The sequence below is a fragment of the Lotus japonicus genome, chromosome 3 (genome assembly GCF_012489685.1).
Source record: "Lotus japonicus ecotype B-129 chromosome 3, LjGifu_v1.2".
NCBI classification, from domain to species: Eukaryota; Viridiplantae; Streptophyta; class Magnoliopsida; order Fabales; family Fabaceae; genus Lotus; species Lotus japonicus.
Window position 1 is genome coordinate 129,214 of NC_080043.1, and position 19,173 is coordinate 148,386.

General features: G+C 37.7%; 2 protein-coding genes across 3 annotated transcripts; one reads left to right on the plus strand and one right to left on the minus strand.

Moving 5' to 3' along the window:
• Positions 1-2,202: 2,202 nt before the first annotated feature.
• LOC130748464 (mediator of RNA polymerase II transcription subunit 8) lies at positions 2,203-6,933 on the minus strand. The gene is made up of 7 exons (XM_057601684.1): positions 6,104-6,933; positions 5,954-6,018; positions 5,346-5,657; positions 4,720-4,926; positions 3,626-3,679; positions 2,994-3,054; positions 2,203-2,600 (listed from the first exon to the last, which is right to left on the minus strand). The coding sequence occupies exons 1-7, from the start codon at positions 6,828-6,830 to the stop codon at positions 2,404-2,406; spliced, it is 1,623 nt and encodes a 540-aa protein (XP_057457667.1). The 5' UTR covers positions 6,831-6,933; the 3' UTR covers positions 2,203-2,403.
• Positions 6,934-12,639: 5,706 nt separating this feature from the next.
• On the plus strand, positions 12,640-18,087 carry LOC130748178 (uncharacterized). 2 transcript variants are annotated; one of them, XM_057601342.1, is made up of 7 exons: positions 12,640-13,256; positions 13,465-13,735; positions 13,825-13,910; positions 14,063-14,209; positions 16,034-16,136; positions 16,340-16,452; positions 16,959-18,087. In XM_057601342.1, exons 2-7 carry the CDS (start codon positions 13,519-13,521, stop codon positions 17,049-17,051), a joined length of 759 nt encoding a protein of 252 aa, XP_057457325.1. In that variant the 5' UTR covers positions 12,640-13,256; positions 13,465-13,518; the 3' UTR covers positions 17,052-18,087. The 2 variants fall into 2 exon arrangements, with proteins under 2 accessions (XP_057457325.1, XP_057457324.1); XM_057601341.1 differs by having other exon boundaries at positions 12,650-13,256; positions 13,435-13,735.
• Positions 18,088-19,173: the final 1,086 nt, after the last annotated feature.

Genomic DNA, 19,173 nt, shown 5'->3' on the forward strand with positions numbered 1-19,173 from the left:
TCAAAGCAAATGAGAATCCAAGCACAGAAGAAATATTTAAATCTAAGTGGAACTTTGGAAAGTTAGATTGGATGCACCAATTGGCGGTTGTTTCGGTTGTAGATATAGGTTGCTGAAGAAGATTGGAAGTTGTGTAGGAGTAGATGCTTAGACGTGACTGTGCTTAGATAACTAAATCGGTTAATTTTTTATTATGATAAATATTTTATCAAAAGTTTCTTCGTTCTTCCCTTCTTGGAATTCTCATGACAAAGAAAGAGAAAAGTGATCTCAACATGCTGCAATGAGGAGTCTTCGCTTTTAAAATGGTATGGTGTTTTGAGCTGAAAGTTTAGTATTCGTACAATGGTTAAATGCCAACCAGAAAGTCAAACTAACTCATGGTTTGATTGAATGATGCTCATATCAAGTGTCCAAGAAAGGAATGTATAACTGATGGTTAGTTAGTACTGCTTGGGAACTTGGCATTTGACCGTTAGGTTTTACCTAAAACTAGATGCAACTAATTAACAGTATTGTTTTAAAAGTAATTTTAACAGGAGTTTTCAAAGAGAAGCAAAGGAGAATGAAAGTGAGTGAGTGAGAGAGTTCATGAAAACTAATATGAATTCGGTGTGGGAATCTCCAACATCATCACCTCCTACACCTCCCTCTCCACTTCCCATTAGTTTTGGACCAAGCAACCGGAGATACTCCTTCTCAGCATCGTCAACTCCTTCACCACCCTTCTCCACACACTCATCTCCTGAGAATCTTCCTCTTCTAGACAAGACGCTCGGTAGTCCTAACGTACCAGCAGTATTTTCATTGGATTGCCAGCATCCTCAAGAAATGGAATCCAACAACAGTACATGCCTCAAGGACTTGTAAGCCCTCTTGTCTTTCACACACTTACACCGAATCATACTTTTGATGAAAACATGGGAAATAGATACAAGTCAACAACACACAAATTACTGGTTGGTATGTTACATTTTCATGTTTCCCTCAGTTTGAGAACATGAATCATTCGACAATTTAAGAATAATCTGCTTCCTTGTGTCCTAGACACTACTTGTTATCCCACTCCCACAACAAATGATATTTGTTGGAAGTTTCTTGACTGGTAGGTTTAGTTCATTTCATTCCAAGCACCAACCAGTCCAAACACTAACCACCTTTTCTTTTTCTCCCCTGAATTAATACAGGTTGGAATGGTTTATACGAAGATGTTGCAGCTGCTGTGAGAAATTTCCTTGAAACTCCCTAACACCACAGAACAGCTCCAGGATTCAAATTAGTGGCAATAGAGTTAGCTCCCAAGGATTATTATTTAGGCATTCAAGTCGGCTCCAACGTTTCTGCTGAAATAACAACTAATTGTCTACTGACACGTTAAAACTTCTTCTCATTTTTCTATTCTCTCTGTTTGGAAAAACTTAAACGGAATTCAGGTCCAGTCAATCAGTTATCATATCCCTCTCCTCTCAAGTCTTCAATGTTAGGGTGAATTAGCCCATGTTTGAATATCTACATAGTATGGAGTGAAATGAAGCGAGATTCGTAATCCAAACAATCCACCTGTACTTAATACCTAAAGTAATTTAATTTTATTCTTGTTAAACCACATTCATTTTTTTATACTTACTTTTACACATTCATACTCTTAGACTTGATTCTACTGAACTTATTTATACTAAACCTAATTTAATCAAACTAGAACAAATGGACCCTAAAGTTAATCCAGTTTTCTGAATTTGAAATTGATTGGTTAATAGCTGCAGATACACTATTAAATCAATTTACAGCAATTAACCGAAGAGTATAACGTGCTTGAATATTAGTGGTGCGCTAATCGTGTGCAACAATAACAGACTTATATCTCAATCCATCTAAAGAAATTCCGTGCTAAGATCAGTTTAAAATAGTGACATTAAACACTCATAAAGCTCTTCCACATTGTTTGCTACCCTGTCTGGTTGTCTAAAGGTGTTTTATCTCCGTTCTACCAATTTAAAAAAAAAAAAACGTTTGTTATCCTTGGTCAGCCATATAAACAAAAAATTTCTGAACTGAAACTGGTAGGATCCGATGCAATAAAAGGAGGTGGAGAGCTAGAGCTTGAAAGCAAGATTACTTACTGCTTATTTGATGAAATTCATCCCATGTTTTTTTTCTTTTCAGTTATTCGATTCATATTAAATCAGATGAAACCCAATAACCTGTGGTCAAATCATATCTATTTTTTTTTTCTTAAAAATAACCAGCTAACAGAAGCAAACCAGAATAACTTCTCCCTTTTCAATTCAGTTCTTCTTTACTACTCTATATTTAAACTGTTTGGTTCAGTATTTGTAAAGCACATCATAAGGGCAACACATGATTCAGTTCATTCTAAACTGAACTCACCATGCCCACTCATAATCACTGTTGATTTTGCTGCCTTTGTTGAGAGAAATTGGGATGATTCTGTTGTGTGTTCTGAAGTGTCACCATACCAGATTGTAGATTCTGAGCATTTGATGCCATGCCACCAAATGCACCTTGTGAACCATGTTGCTGCTGCTGCTGCTGCTGTATGGGCATCATACCACTGGGATTGCCACCTCCCATGTTAAACACTGCAATGTAAAACCCATCTATTAGACACACACACGTGTAGAATATAGAATGGATTTAATGTGCATGTACTATCAGCGTAAAACTTCTTTACACTGGCATCCAATAGTTGTTTCCAAGTTAAAAAATAAATTTAATCAAAATAAGAAGTCATGTAACCTCTTAAAAGCATTTAAGCTGATGTGATATGAAACAATTGAATGTCAGTATAAAGAATTCGACACTAACTGCATGAAAGTTAATCTCATAGAATTAATGACACTTCATATTGCATCATAACCCTTTTAATGAGGGTTGACTAAACACAACAGGATCCACAACTAACTAATGATAAAATAAGATTTCAGGCACTGAGTTCTACAAAAAAAAAAGGCATTGAGGAACAAAGTTCATACTTTGATCATTCAACATTTGAGAAGCATGACTTCGCTGAGGGTTGTTTCCAGATAATCCGAACTGAGGAAATAAAAAAAGTAGAGCAAGTTTCAGTCTGTTGTTATCCTCATGTGATCAAGGGTTAACCAAAAAGCAAGATGAGATAAAAAAAGAATGACCAACTTGAAGTGCGTCAGGGAAGACCAGCCAAATTTTATGCAAAATGAAAGTATGTCATAATGATAGTTCTTTGTCATAAAATATCACAAAATAAAAGACAACTAAAAATTTGCCAAAATCAAAATATCAATTCATAAATTGCAAATCAAAACACCTCCTAAAATTAAGGGCGTGTTTGGGGTGGTTGCAAGATTCCAATATTTTTTTTTCAAATGCAAACTTTTGAAACAAAATGTGTTTGGCTAGCATGGAGAAAGTGCATGAATGGAATTAAGTCAAGCAAAATAGTGACTAAACTCTACAAGGACTAAACTATGGAGTTAGTAAACATCCCCAGTATATCAAAGGTCTTCACCATAAGTTCCTCATACATCTCTTCATGTTACACTCAAATCCATCAAAATTTATAGTTCAATAAAACCAACCAGGCCTTTTGAGAATACAACTTAGGCAGAGAACATCAAAGACAAACCTGCATCCGTGGAAGTAGTGACTGTGAAGGTATTGTGGCTGACATATTTGGAATCTGAGATTATGAAATAAAAATCATCATAGAAGTAAAGGGTTGAAGAAAAGCACATCAGTAAGGGCAGCATAAAGAAACACTGCAAGCATAATACCAAAGATCAATGAAAGTAATATTTTCAAACAGGACGTGGAGCAGAGAAAGGCATGAAATCACGTCTCGAATACATAAATCAAATTCAGAGATACATTGTGATATTCAATCTCAAGAGAACTGCAACTAAATGGTACATATACATTTCAGAAAGCACAGTTTCCATTTGAATGAAAATAATTTTCATCCGATCAAGCTTTAACGTTCTGGATAGATAGATAGATATGCTATATTTTTTTTTTTTATGTCCAGCCAACCATAGTCTCTGCACCGCTTAATGCAATTCCATTTTTAATAAAACAATTTTGTGACAGCCCATTTTCCTCATCTAAGTAGCCATCAAATCCCTCTGCCTGAGGCTTGAGGGATGCTCCAGCTATATGAAAAAGAATACAAACTCCCCACAACATCTTATATAGGACGGTCCAATATGAATGTGTTTTCTATCCTTTTAAGAATAGCACTAGATGAGTATATATTGGCCACAGAGAAGCATAGGAAGGAATAAAAAAAATCAACAAACACAAAGGAAAAGAAATTGAGATAATAATGAAGTTTCCTGCCAAAAAATGAGGCAAAAAACATGACTAATAATGACTTCCCATTCACAATTTTTGTTATATGGTATGCACTCTGAAAATTTGTCTTCCTTTTAACTTATTTACTTACTTCAGGGGTCAGCTTTCCTTTCAAGGAAGTTAATTTCTGAGAAGACATCAAGATAACAAATACAGAATTAACACAGTCAAAGTAATTCAATAAACTAACTAGTCTTACTCCAGCTGTTGAGCCTGTTTTTTTATTAAATTATATTTGTTATTAGTCATGATTTAGAATAAGACATTATAGTGTCATTTTACCGATGCAACTGATTACATCAAGTGGAAACAGGCTTTTATTGTTGGTTTTGTCGTATTCAATTAAATTATATTACATGACTATCATACCATCTGGGTATTAGGTGTTGTTTGAGCAGCACTGAATAATGCACTGTTGGCAGGACCAGAAAACTGATTTAAACGAGTCATCTGATTTCCTTGATTGAGTTGGCTTTGACCAATGCCGTGCTGAACATGCCCTGAAGCCAGCTGCCTACCCTGAAATTGCTGATGCCCAAGTTGTTGAGAAAATTGCATCTGATGTTGTCCATGTAACTGAGGAGGAAAGCAAAGCTTGTTACCATCAAAGAGAAGAGAAACATACTAGAAATAAGACTAATTTAGGAAGTGCCCATGAAGTCATGAACACGTGATGCAGCACCACGTTAAACACTGGTCTTTGATGCCCTGACTGCACCACCTAAAGGACTAATTCCTGGTTAACCCAGTCCAACCAAATATGGAAATGTCACACACCGACTATTCCAAAAGTTTAAGCTATTGAATGAAAACACATGAATAGATTAATGTTTAATTTCTAACAAAGGCAAAAGTTACTTTCACATATGCTCTAGAGTGAGTTTCTATCCCACAAAATGATTATTAAACTTTAAAAAGTCAAGAAACATATGTATAACATACTCTAACTAGTCATTTAGGCCAATTCAAGGGTGTATACACAGCTTGAATTTTACCTGTCCCAGTCCTTGCATTGCAGATTGCCTGAACTGTTGCTGCTGCTGCTGAGCAAGAAGTTGTTGTTGCTGTTGTTGAGGTAGCTGCATCAGTTTCTGGCGTTGCTGCTGCTGTGCTGATGGCTGTTGCTGCTGCTGCTGCTGCTGTGGGGTATGTTGCTGAGGGGATGGTGTATTCATCATATTTGTAGAAGACCTAGGTGAATTGGCATATGGGAGTGGTGAAGCTGTTGCATTGTTGTCAAAAGAAGTGGTGTTCATGGCAGCAGAAGGAGATGCGGCTGATCTTCCCAAAAGCTGTGATCCTGAGGCCTACATCAGGGATATAAGAAATTAGGTGAGAAAGAAGAGTCCATATATCATTCAAAATTTCAAACCACCAACTGAAGTAACTAGTTCTCATTCCATAGAGTTTAAAAGTTCGGCAACAAGGAGTGTGCATAAAAGGTAAAAATCAAATAGGGAAAGACAAATATTGTTAAAACAAGAACATCCGAAATCATGACTAAACACAAGTACCCCTTTATTTCCAATATTGAAATTAAAAAAAAAAAGTTAAAAGGATATTTGAAGATATAAAATCTTGATGAAAATGGCAATGAAGTGACCTGTAACAAAGAATTCTGGGCAGCCATGGTGTTAGATGGCAGCGGGGTATTCTTGATATACACACCTGGAAGTAAATAATAATAATAATTATTAGTAGTAAGTAGTAACATGTACAATATTTTTGAGATGGAGATTTAAGAGTGACTAACTATTAGTAGATCCATCAGGAAAAGATGATTCATTGACAGTAAGTGCATCGGCCAAATGCATTGGAAGTGCAGGAGTAATCTGCCTCTGGTCTCCAGGTATCCTTAATCCTTCACCAACATTGACAGCGGAGCGGAGTAGGTTTTCTTTTTCTTGAATTTTGGCAGCCTGACCCTTATCAAGAGTTGTTGGGGCAATTGATGAGGGGCCTTGACGAGTTCCAAAGCAATAGGCTTTACGAGTGTCAGCCAAGACTTTCTCAGCACCTTCACATGCGGCTGCAATCATATCAATTCTAGCCTTCAACTTGTCAATTTGAGTGGGGATTGGGAGGTTTTGCATGCTGTGGAGCAATTGATCTCGCTTAGAGGCATCATCGATCTCAATTTCAGGGAGTAATTTAGAGGAGAGCATAACAGGGAGTATTGTGGCGTTTTGGGCATTGACATTCTTGGGATAAACAAGGAAAGCCTTGGAAACCTTTTTGATTTCATCAACAATGTTGAAAAGCTCAAGGTTGAGCATGGAATACTGACCGAGAATATCTTGCCATTTGGGGGTGGTGTTGGTGCGAGCGTAGGCGTCGAAATCTTCAAGGATACGAGAGATGGCTTTGAAGAGACCGATAGCGCGCGTCTTCACTTGTTCCAGGTTTAGTTGCTGCTGCAATGCTTGGTTCAGCCTCTCCAGAACTTGTTGTCCCTGAATCTGATTCTGATGACCCTCCATTCTCTCTCTGCCACCCTCCTCCGCTCCCTCACAGTCACGGTCACAGTCACAACCCTTTCTTCTTCTCACTTCTCACCTCACCTACCGGTTATTTTCATTTCCATTACTTGTTCTTAATAAACTTTTTAGTCCCCGCAAAATACCTTATTTCAGATTTTGTTCGTCAAGTGAACTCATAAATATTATATTTGCATCCTCCATCATCAATCAGATCAGGTAATTAATTGCCTTTTACTTGTTACTTAGGATTAGTAAATGGAGAATATCTATCTATATACACATTCATTCATTCTAGTATATATGTATATGTATGCCTGTATGAATAATGGAGCTCACAGGTAATGACCACTAAAATAAGAACCATAATTTTCTCATAAGTAATTTGATTAACTCTCATGACAATGGATGAATACACTCTCGTTAGTGGTCTAACGACTCATGTCACATGACTCTAAACTCCGAGAAATGAATACACTCTCGTTATGTCGAGTCAACTAAGTATAGCGACACTTTCATTCCGTTCTAAAGGCATAATTAAAGCTGGTTTGAACGTACAACCAACTCGGCGAGACGAGACAATATGCTTGATTGAAAAATTATCATTCATCAATAAGGCTTAACTCTTACCAACCCTAAACTCAAGCAGTTAAGCCATATGGATGACCATCATATCAACATCAGCAAGCTAATCTCCTTGCATGAATCACCACTGATGGTGCAACAAGCTTAGGGATAAACTTTGATTCTATGGCTTAATCACTCCAAATCCTAATATGTGTAACACGTGTAAGGAGAGAAAAATGATGATGTGCATAAGAAGGAGGGGAAGTGGATAGTTTGGGGACACCATATATAGTGTAGGGAGAGAAAAAAAAAAAAGATAATAGTGTCTTTCACCCGAGTTTGGATCACCTGCCGACTCTCCAACAACAGTTACTTATGTAAATTAATTAAATATTGAACCAATTAAGTAATTATTTTTCTTAGCCATTAGATATAAAAATCAATGGCCTGGATCTAGCTGGATGGTGGTTGCAAAGAAAAGTGCTGCCGTGCCGAAGAGGATCTAAATCCCCCTCCACCCCATGATGTGTATTTTTCAAGGTTATCAGAACCGGACCGGTGATCAAACCGGTGAGGGCACCGGTTCTAGGTTCATTGGTCCAATTGTAATTGAGCTGAGGTCCAACCGGTATAACTGCTATAAATAAAATAATAATATTTTAAAATAAATATATAATAAAAAAGCAATATCCTACAAATATAAATTAGGGAACCCTAAAAATTACATAAAACCATCCACAATGGATGGTTGAATCCTTTGTTGAAATGTGTTTGATTGTGTTTAATAGGTTTAGTGGTTTGTTGAAATTGGTTGAAAGGGGAGAGAGAGGGTGATTTTGTTGAAAAAATTAAACATGTTGAAACAGCCTGCGGTGTGCCACGTGGCGCAAGGCCAGTGGCCACCGCAGGCGCGTGGCCTGCACGCCCAGACAAGGCGCGCTTGTCTGCAGGGGAGAGAGAAAAATTTTCAGGCCCTGCCACGTGGCTGCTTCTGGTTGGTCCGTCCGGATTTCGTTTTTCCTTATCTTTTGAACTCAATTATTTCATAAAAAAAAATATTTTATGAAAAAAAAAATTATACCAAAATTCATGATTTTTTTTCTCTATAAATAGAGACTTGGTTCGTTTGATTTGGACACAGAAAAAAAAAACCAAGTTTTTTCACTCTCTTATTATCTCTCTCACCATCTTATTTATCTATCTATTAGCATTTGTATTGAAATTGATCCCAACAATCCCCATTTCAACACCCAGAATTCTTCAAACAACCCATTTTACAACCAAAACCACAACAACTATGAAGATCCAAATCAAATTTCTTACCAACATCCTCAAAATCCCACCAATTATCAAGTCCCACATCAATTGTTCAACCAACGTCCTCAAAATCCAAACTATTATCAAGTCCCCCATCAATTCTCCAACCAACGTCCTCGAAATCCAAACTATTATCCAGATCCGAATCAATATTCGTACCAACCTCCTCAAAACATACAAAATTTTAACCAGTCATCAATTGTTCCAAACTCTCATCCATCTTATGGATCTGTGAGATATTCATCTCAAACACCTCAGTCTAGTGGTTATATGCCAGTGGTTCCTGAAAATGTTCCGAGTGTTGATGTAGCGGAATTTCCGGAATTTTCAACACAAGTCAATCTTGGTGGCGGGTCAGCTGATAATGAAGTCAATGAAATCACTCCTAAGAGCAAAAAAGCCCATTTACCCGCATGGAACACTGCACAAAATCTAGTGCTAATTAGTGGGTGGATTAATTGCGGAACAAACAGTGTTGTCGGAAGAAACCAGAAAGGAGAAACATTTTGGAGAGATATTGCTGAGTATTGTAATGAGCATTGCTCATTCGATCCTCCGCGCGATTGGGTTGCCTGCCGAAACCGTTGGAATTATATGAACACAAGACTGGGTAAATGGATTGGCGCTTATGATAGCGCTAAGCGTGAGCATCGAAGCGGTTGGTCGGAGGATGATGTTATCGCAAGAGCGCAGGAATTATACGCAAGTGGGAAGATTGGTCAATTTACTTTGATGGAAGAATGGCGCGTTCTCCGTGATCAACCACGTTTTTGTAGTCAGGTAGGAGGAAATAGTGGCTCGAGAAGTAGTGGATCTAAGAGATCACACGACAGTGATGCAAGTGGCTCAAACTCTATAGGATCAATTCCTCGTCCAATGGGTAGGGAGGCAGCTAAAAAAAAGAGTAAAAAGAAAATTAGAGAAGATGCTGACGAGGTGGTGGACAAAGAATGGGATTCTTATATCCATTTCAAGGAGAAAGAGCTTGAAAAATTGGAAAAGATAGCATCGGTGCAAGCAGAGACTAACGAATTGATGAAAGAGAAGACTAATGCGATGAAAGAGAAGACTAATGCTAAGAAAGTTAGTATGTATCTAAAGCTAACTTCGGAAGAGCATCTCAGTGACCGTAAGAAAGAGTTGTTAGAGCAGTTGTCCAAAGAGCTATTTGGAAATTAATTTCAAGCGAGTCTTTGTCTGTATTCGGTCAAACTTGTCAGTGGTGTGAAGTCTGTAGTGTTTGCTTTAATGTTTGCTTTAATGTTTGCTTTAATAATTTTCAAGTGGTGACAGCTATGTAATGTTTGCTTTAATGTATGGGTAACTGTGTTTGAATATGTACCACTCAATTCGAATCTTGTCCTTTTCCGACAACTTGTTTCAAATCCACCAGTGGTGTCAAGTCTGTACTGTTTTCTTTAATAATTTGCCCGTGGTGTTAGGTCAGTAGTGTTTGGCTTTTATGATTCTCGGGTAACTGTGTTTGAATATGTGCCACTCAATTCGAATCTTGTCCTTTTCCGATAATTAACTCTGGTTGATAACTTATTTCAAATCCGGCACTCAACCACCATTCAATGTACCTACTTATATGGACTCATAGATCCATTGATGTACCAATATCCCAAATCTCTTCCAATCTACTTCAAATTTCACAAAAAATGGATCCATCTGAGTGTCCTTTTGATCTTGCAGCATACATTCAAAGTAGTCAAATTGAAGAAGCTTATGTACTCAACCGATTTAGAGAGCGTCGAAGAAAAATTCGAGAAGATACTGCACCTCGTAGTAGAAAATATCTCGGTAGAGATCATACAGAGGCAAACCAGAGGCTAATTGGCGACTACTTTGCCAATGAGCCTACATATGACGATGCAATGTTTCGTCGTCGGTACCGGATGCAAAAATATCTTTTCCTTCGAATCGTTGGTGACCTTTCAAGTAGTGATAACTACTTCACCCAACGCGTTGATGCAGCCAATAAATAAGGTATATCACCCTTAGCAAAATGTACCACAGCAATGCGAATGTTAGCATATGGTGTGGCAGCAGATGCGGTCGATGAGTACATCAAAATTGGAGGTACTACAACATTGGAGTGTTTACGTAGATTCTGTAAAGGAATCATACGATTGTATGAGCAACAGTACCTGAGAGCACCAACCCAAGAAGACCTGCAAAGAATACTACATGCTAATGACATGCGGGGGTTCCCAGGCATGATCGGGAGTATTGACTGCATGCACTGGGAGTGGAAAAATTGTCCTAAAGCATGGGAAGGTCAATTTACTAGAGGGGATAAGGGAACCACAACAGTTATTCTTGAAGCAGTTGCAACTTATGACCTATGGATCTGGCATGCCTTTTTTGGATGTCCTGGAACGTTGAACGACATCAACGTTCTAGATCGGTCACCAGTGTTTGATGACGTGGAACAGGGAAAGACTCCAGCTGTGAATTTCTTTGTGAATGGTCGTCCCTATAATATGGCATACTATCTAGCCGATGGTATCTATCCTTCTTATCCAACTTTCGTCAAAACGATTAGACTTCCTCAAAGTGAACCCGATAAGTTATTTGCAAAAGTTCAGGAGGGATGTCGGAAGGACATCGAACGTGCATTTGGAGTTCTTCAAGCTCGTTTTAAAATCATCCGTGAACCAGCTCGCTTGTGGGACATAGATGACTTGAGTATCATTATGAGGTCATGCATCATATTACATAATATGATTGTTGAGGATGAACGAGATTCATATGCTCAACGTTGGACCGATTTTGAGCAATCTGGGGAAGGTGGATCTAGTACACAACAACCATACTCGACCGAGGTTTTACCCGCTTTTGCAAATCATGTGCGTGCTAGATCCGAGTTGCGTGATTCAAATGTTCATCATGAACGGCAAGCAGATCTAGTGAAGCACATCTGGGCAAAGTTTGGAATGTCTCAGGATTGAAGATGATTTGTATCGTACTATTTACGTTATTTGTGTGTTGTGTGCTTAGTTTTCCCTTGTCTTGCATTTTAAGATATTGTGTGCTTAGTTTGTTATCTTGCATTTTATTTTAAGAAAATAAAATAAATTCTTATATGCTTAGTTTGTTGTCTTGCATTTTAAGTTAAGAAAAAAAAATTATAGTCTATATTTTTTAAAAAAAAGTCTATATTAAAAAAAAAACAAATTGTTAAGTGTTTATTGTTTTAATTTAATTTAAATCGATAATTGAAATTTTATGTAATTATAAAAACAAAAATATAAAATTAAATAAAAATGTGAAATAAAAAAGTGGTGGGGTAGGGTGAGTGGTGAGTGGTGGGGTAGGGTGTTGAGAGTTAAACAAAACCATTGGAGTGGGTAATTGTTGAAAGTTTGTTGAATTGGAGAGAGAAGATGATGTGGAGTGTTGGGAAGAGAAAAAGTGGGGTAGAAAAGGGTTAAACAAAACATTTTTTGTTTAACCATTGTATATGTTCTAAGCTGTGACTATCCCCTATCCCCTGCAATCATGGTTTTTAACTTTTTATCATCCAACCTTGTTTCTCCTTGTTCAACAATACTTATATTCCAATCAAGTCACAACTTCAGATCAAAGAAAACACCAACGTCAATAATCCAAAGCCAAATCCTTGGTAAAGAACAACACATTATTCTCGTGGGTCATACCAATTACCATAAACAGAATTATCCAGCAGTAAACAAGTTCAACATTTTGGTAGTTTCAACAGCCACCACAGTTACAGATTCTGCAAGAAGTGAGATGGATTCAAACTCGATGCATGCTAAGAAGAAGAGGATCACACCAGATAACGGCGCAACAGTGGCGTCGATGGCGGCGGGCTGGGCACAATGGTGGCGAGCCGGGGGGCGGCGGCGGTGGGGTAGCGACTGAGGTGGAAGACTAGGGTTATTTTCTGTTTTTTGAAGGGAAGAAGATGAGGTTTTCTTGAAACAACCGTGTTCTGTTTCAGTGTTTCTATTTTTTTTTTGAATCTTCTCATTTGGCATGGGCCTAGCCCATTTTTTCAAAAAAGAAAAGAAACTAAACTAAACCGCCCAAAACCGCCAACCGGCCGGTTTTGACCGGTTCTCTCGGTTTTATACCGATTCGTTCGGTTCATATCCAGTTCTTTTCCAATGCGGTTTTGTGGCTATTTCGGACCGGCCAAGGTTCCGGTTCCCGGTTCAACCGGTCTGACCGGCCGGTCCGGTTTTGATAACATGGTATTTTTGGACAATAAGTTGGGCCTAGACTAAAACATTACTACGTTATTGTACTTGCTGGATGGGCTTGATTTCCCTTGTCCAACCAAACACAAAATCAGACAGACATAAACATTGATTATATTATACAGGGAAGAGAAGGAAAGGATTGGGGTTTGTTTGTTTTGTTATGCTGGTATTCTTTCTTTCTTTCGAGTTGAATTTCAATTTATGGAATGAATGAATGATTGATGATGAACCTGAAGTATAATCAATGAGATCAAAATCGGGGAGTTGCAGTTGCAGGTCTTTCTGTTTCGCGCTTATTCTTCTTCTTCTTCTTAAGGTAACATTACTTCAACTCCAAACTCTGCAATCAATCAATTCAGCTACACCTCGTTTCGTTTCATTTATTAATTATTAATTGTCATCATAACCTTAATTAAGATATGCTTTACCTACGGATCAACCAAACACACAGTTGGATCTTGCTCTTGTTAACTTCAACTACCTGCAAATTGCAGGTCTGTTGAAATGGTCTGTTATAATTATAGCTCTGTCAATGAATCTCATTGTTTAGTCCTTACTATACGACTACGTATCACGAAATGCAATTAGCGTCAAACAATGACAAGGAAGAGTGTTCAGAAACCGAACCCATCTTGAATCAGCAAGCATCATCCAGAGAAGACTCCTCCTTCTCCTGTGAAATTATTCCTGCTGCCAACAACAACAACGATTTACAGAATGTTCATGTTGTTGATGAGACTTGTCATCTGGTAAATGCAGATCAGCCACAATGCCGGATATGCCTCGATATTGGAGGTCTCAATTAATTAATTTATTCACACCCTTTCCCTGAATTTATTACACAACATGAAATTAACTTCTTGTGAACGTGGTTTTTTTTATAGGAGAAGATTTAATTGCACCGTGCCATTGCAAAGGTACGCAAAAGTATGTCCATAGATCATGTCTTGATAATTGGAGGTCTACCAAGGTAAGTTTATTTTTTCCTTCTCCTTCATCTTAATATCTCTAATGGTATGCTTATCTATTTTCCATTCCTTTCTTGGTTCTGTAAAGGTGTGCAGTATATTTTTAATTATATGATGCTTATTTATTGAATTTTTACTTCTTCTGTTGTACTAGGAGGGCTTTGCTTTTTCTCACTGTACAGAGTGCAGAGCTGTCTTCATATTGCGTGCAAATGTCCCACCAGATCGGTGGTGGTTGAGACTAAAATTTCAGTTCCTTGTTGCCAGGGATCACGCATTCATTTTCATAATTGTTCAACTGGTATGTCATTGATTATAATCTCATTTATGTATTGTGAAATTGTTACTCATGTTTATGACATTACTTTTTTCCCTTTCTTTTGGTTGACATGAACAGTACCATAGTATTCACCATTCCTCCCTATCTAGTGTTCTTCAGTCTTGCCCACCGGTAGAACTTAGAAGCCCCTAGGAGTCTATGTAACTGCATATATGTAAAGATCTGCTGTGTAAATTCTGCTAATTCTTGGAGGAAATTTCAGTTGATAGTTTTCCTCTCTGATTGAACAAATTATTCTATGGAAACTCATTTCAATTTCTTTTCTTGCTCTGTAGTAGATAGTAGTGCAGTAAGGAAAGAAACAACCTTAGGTAAAAGAGGCCAAAGTCTTGTCTTAGGTGGTTTGGGCACATGTGGAAAAGACCCAATAAGGAGGGTTGACAGAGGGAGGATACTCAAGTAGATAGAGCGTTAGAGGTAAAGATATGCCAATGAAAACTATAAGCCAAACAATTAATGGTCAGCAATCAATGCTCGGTCAATGGCCAACGCTTGTACAGAGGATATGAGATGTGTGTCTTGGACACCTAAATACTGAATGTGAAAGAATGAGAGAAATGAAGGTTACCCAAGTTTGGCTGCAATGAAGGCAACCCAGTTTCAAGGCCGCAATGAAAACGACATGGCTTCAAGGCCACAATGAAGGTGGCCAATGGTTGAATATTCGGGCGCAATTAAGGCTTCCCTCACTAGGTCGCAATGAAGGCGACAAAAATTCTCAGTACCAGGGTGCAATTAAGGCAGTCCTTACTAGGTCACAATAAAGCCGTCAAAAGTTCTCAGTATGGAATGAAGGCAACTGACGGTCAACGCCAGTGAGCTAGTCTAGGCGCAATGAAGGTAGGCCTCGATAGGTCACAATGAAGGCGAAAAAAGTTCTTAATCCGCACTGAAGGCACCCCTCATAGGTTGCAATGAAGGTGACAAAAGTTCCAGGTCTGCAATGAAGGTGACTAGGGCTAAGTCGTGGAAGCAGAGCCCCTTGGGATCAGGAGCTGTTAGAACAGAGTTCCAAATTTAGAGGAACTCAACAACGGGATAGTGTTGGCGCCGGTCATGAAGGGTGATATTGCCCTTATACTTTGTTGAAATTGGAAATATTAACTGATTGACGTGTATTACGCTTGACTTAGAATTTCAATATATAGGTAAGTGTCGTAGTCTATCTCAACAATAGGCTTGCATAGTCTATCTCAACAATGGGTTTCCTAGTCTATCTCAAACACTATCAACAAAATCTAATCTGTCGGTCTGTCCTTATCATAACACAACATATCTAATATCTCAACAACATTCTTCCTCTAATTAGTGTATTTATCTCGCTGTCTATGTAGATCCAATTGACATTAGTGGGAAAAGGCTTGGTGTTTGTTGTTGTTGCTGTTGTGTAAGTTCTTCCATTTCAGAAACTTGCGCTGATAAAATTCAGCATTATAGGCTGTAGCTCCTAAATAACATTTTTTGGGGTAGCTTAAGAGAGGTAACACAATTGATGAGGTGGCTAAGTTCAAGAACTTCCTTTTTCTTTGAAAATATGGCATATGATTTTTTCTTGGTTGTGGGTGGCATAGCCCCCTAAAAACCCAAGCAGCCTAACAAGAGCCTGAAATTGGTTTGGTCTACAACTCTACATGAGTGATGCGGTTGACTCAATAGACTCTGAAGATCCAAACCCACCCAAATAGATTGTTTGATGGGATACTATTACTACCTCTGTAAATTTATACAAAAATATACACTTGAAAGAATGTGTATTATGTTCTTTACCTTTTCTAATTTTTACAGGTTGTTGCTTTCTTGGGAGTGCTTGTTTACAAATTCTACGGGGATGAACTGAGAGAAATGTTTGGTTATGAAGAACATCCATATGGATTTTATACAATGGCTGGTATACCCCTTGCTTCTCCTCAGGAAATTTCATAGGCAATGTTTGCAGCTTTTTCATTCACTTGTGACTATTTCATGCTAGGAAGTTATAGTTTCTGAATTAGTTGGTGAACTCAATGGTGTATATGTATGACTGTCATGCTATCTTAATCTACTAACTGTATACATGCAATGATTGTTTGATTATATTGCTTTATTTTGCAGTTCTAGCCATTGTTTTGGTGGGTTTGCTCTATGGCTTCTTCATAGCGATAATATGTGGTCAAAGAATCAATGAGCGCCACTACCATGTTCTTGCCAAACAAGAACTGACAAAGGTCTGCTATTTAAATGATGATTTCTCACCTTTTTTACTTACAATCCCCAGAAATGAAACCTCTTATATGTAGAACTAGTAATATGATTGCTACTAAACAGGTATTTTGGGTCAAAATATTTTCTGGCTTAATGTCTTTCTTTGATTTTATTCATCATATATAATACAAGACATTTACAACTCATAATGATAATTCATTATTTGTGCGGCCTAAAATAGGAATGTAAATCCATACAATACATGGATTGATGCTATTTCTAATTAATATTAAATAGATTGATTATATTCTTAAATAGATTAACATAAAATAGGAAACAATGATAATGACATATTTCCTCATTTACATTTTGGTCATATGATATGCAATTTTAGGGAATGAATGGTTTAAATATTGGTTCTTATATCATTTGGATTATAATTGATTCTGTATAAAGATCATACCAATTTACTTATAAAAATTTGAAGGTATTCAACTCTAAACTTTGTTCTTTACTTTTTCAATGCTAGGAATATGTGGTAGAAGATCGAGAACATGGAAAGAATGTGCCTGAACTTGATCCGAGCCATGTGACAGAACTAAGGATGTTGGGCCTTTACTAGTTGGCATATGCACATCCCGTTCTTTCTCATTAAAGTTTCAGTAATGATACTTAAACACCCAAACAATGCGGATACTCCACGGACACTACACCACATACACTTCATTTTTATCTCTATCTCTCTCCTCATCCATCATATATCTATTACTTTTCTCTTCCTTTCTCACTCTGGGTGCTTGTTTGGTGTCTACTGTCTACCCTATGCGTTTGTCTACAAATCATTTTCCCTTAAGTTTGTACCCTTCTGATTTGAAACTGTCTGGATTCATGTATCCCATATTATCCTTGTACGGTCATATCTATAGCAATTTGCAGAAGGTAAATGTTGCATGCTTTTTGTTTCTATCTCTAATTTCATAATGGAGCATGGCTATGCTGATGTCCGTTGTCTAAATCATCCTCAGCCATGCATCTGGATCAAATCATTTACACCTTGACTGCATTCTTGTACATTATGGCACCTTATAATCTGTATTCCAATGTTCTTGATTCTTTGCGTACTTTATTCTCTATAGTTCTTTTCTTTGCATCATTGCTGTCAAATGAGCCCCTGAATTACTCTTATAACTCCAGGATGCATCTTCTCTCCTACCGAGTCACCTTGAATTTGTTGTATTTGCAGCTTGTCTTCATGGTCTCTCACATATGTATATCATGTTGGTCTGTTAAGTGTGATGTCCCGTTAATATGGCTGTTTGAGCAGCAAAAGGTGCACACTACACAACCACAAGGGGTGGTTTATCTACAACACCCAGTGTACTCTATGTTGATTCTTTATTTATAATGACTTCTTTTACATCCAATGTATAAAAGAAATATGCTTATTCAACTAGAAAACTACTCTTGTCTATCAATGTTGTATGATGGAGTACAAAGAGAAAACATGGAGATCTTATAGACCTGCAACTTCTGCATATTTGTAACTGTAACTTGTACGTCCTTATGTAACCCACAATCACCTTTGTTTTGCATTTTTGTTCATTTATACATATAAAAGAATCAAATATGGAGTTTTCCTCTCCGAGTTTTAAATGTAATTGGTCATGGGTGTGTTTGGTTTGTCAAGAGCTAAGAATCGGAACCTGTTATTGTGACAAGCTATATTGTCAGGGGTGTAATATTCTCATAATATGCATCCCCTGTATGTATGGGGTACAATATTCATAAGTTAGATGCACTAATTTTATATATATTTGATTTGAATCATGTATGACATTATTCCTCAATATCAACCCACTTAGTTGTTTTTTTTTTTTTGGTCAATAACCCACTTAGTTGTTTAAAAGAATTTCATGGCGTGAAACTGGACTGGGCAAGGCCCCCTTCACACAGGCTCAGAGTTGGGCCTCCCCGCGAGGCCCAACTGGCCCAATTGGGGTAGTTAAACTCGCAAGGCCCAGCCCATAGCTTATAAATAGGGAGCGGTTACTACATGTAAATGACTCTTGACTCATTTAATCAATAACAAACTCTCAATTCAGTTATTTTCTTGCTCTAAGCGGTTACACCCTCTCTCTAGGCAGTTACACACTTCCCTCTCTAGATTCTCTCTCTTGTTGCAATCCCTTCACTCTAGATACTATACCCTATCTCTATGTTCTTGGTTGAAACTGAAACAATTAAAGGCGTGTTCGGAAAAACGTTACATTCAACGTGAAAGCATTATCATATTGATCCAACCTCTAAGTTGTTTCTCTTATGGGGGGCATTGGAAAGCTGCAAAAGTCAGTTTGCAAGGTTGCCAATGTTAAAACACATTAAGACTTTGTTTGGTAGAGATGAGAGAGATAGAGAAGAGAGAGTAGAGAAGAGAGAAGATGGGTAGAAAGAAATATAGTAGATTTATAGGTTGTTTGGTATGATAGAAATAGAAGGGGGGGAGAGAAGAGAGAAAGTTACTTTTTATATTAAAAAATGATTTTATTCAACATTAAATACTTTATGGCGGTTCAAGATACTTTTTCTGGCACCTTGAAACTGTCACTGAAGTGCAAAAGCTGGAAAAAAAAATATTAAAGCACGTTAGCCCTCATCTCTTCTCAATTTAGGGAGATTGAAAAAAGGTGTGGACCCCACCTCTGCAATTCCTCCTATCTCCCTCTTTCCTTCCACCAAACAAGGGT

Excerpts from the sequence above, each read along its gene's own strand:
- LOC130748178 (XM_057601342.1), top strand. The coding sequence starts at position 13,519 with ATGCAATTAGCGTCAAACAATGACAAGGAAGAGTGTTCAGAAACCGAA. Across the intron at positions 13,911-14,062 it reads ATAATTGGAGGTCTACCAAG|GAGGGCTTTGCTTTTTCTCA; the intron begins GTAAGTTTATTT and ends CTGTTGTACTAG. Across the intron at positions 16,453-16,958 it reads CCAAACAAGAACTGACAAAG|GAATATGTGGTAGAAGATCG; the intron begins GTCTGCTATTTA and ends TTTCAATGCTAG.
- LOC130748464 (XM_057601684.1), bottom strand. The coding sequence starts at position 6,830 with ATGGAGGGTCATCAGAATCAGATTCAGGGACAACAAGTTCTGGAGAGG. Across the intron at positions 5,658-5,953 it reads CCCAGAATTCTTTGTTACAG|GCCTCAGGATCACAGCTTTT; the intron begins GTCACTTCATTG and ends TCCCTGATGTAG. Across the intron at positions 2,601-2,993 it reads TCAAATGTTGAATGATCAAA|TGTTTAACATGGGAGGTGGC; the intron begins GTATGAACTTTG and ends TTTACATTGCAG.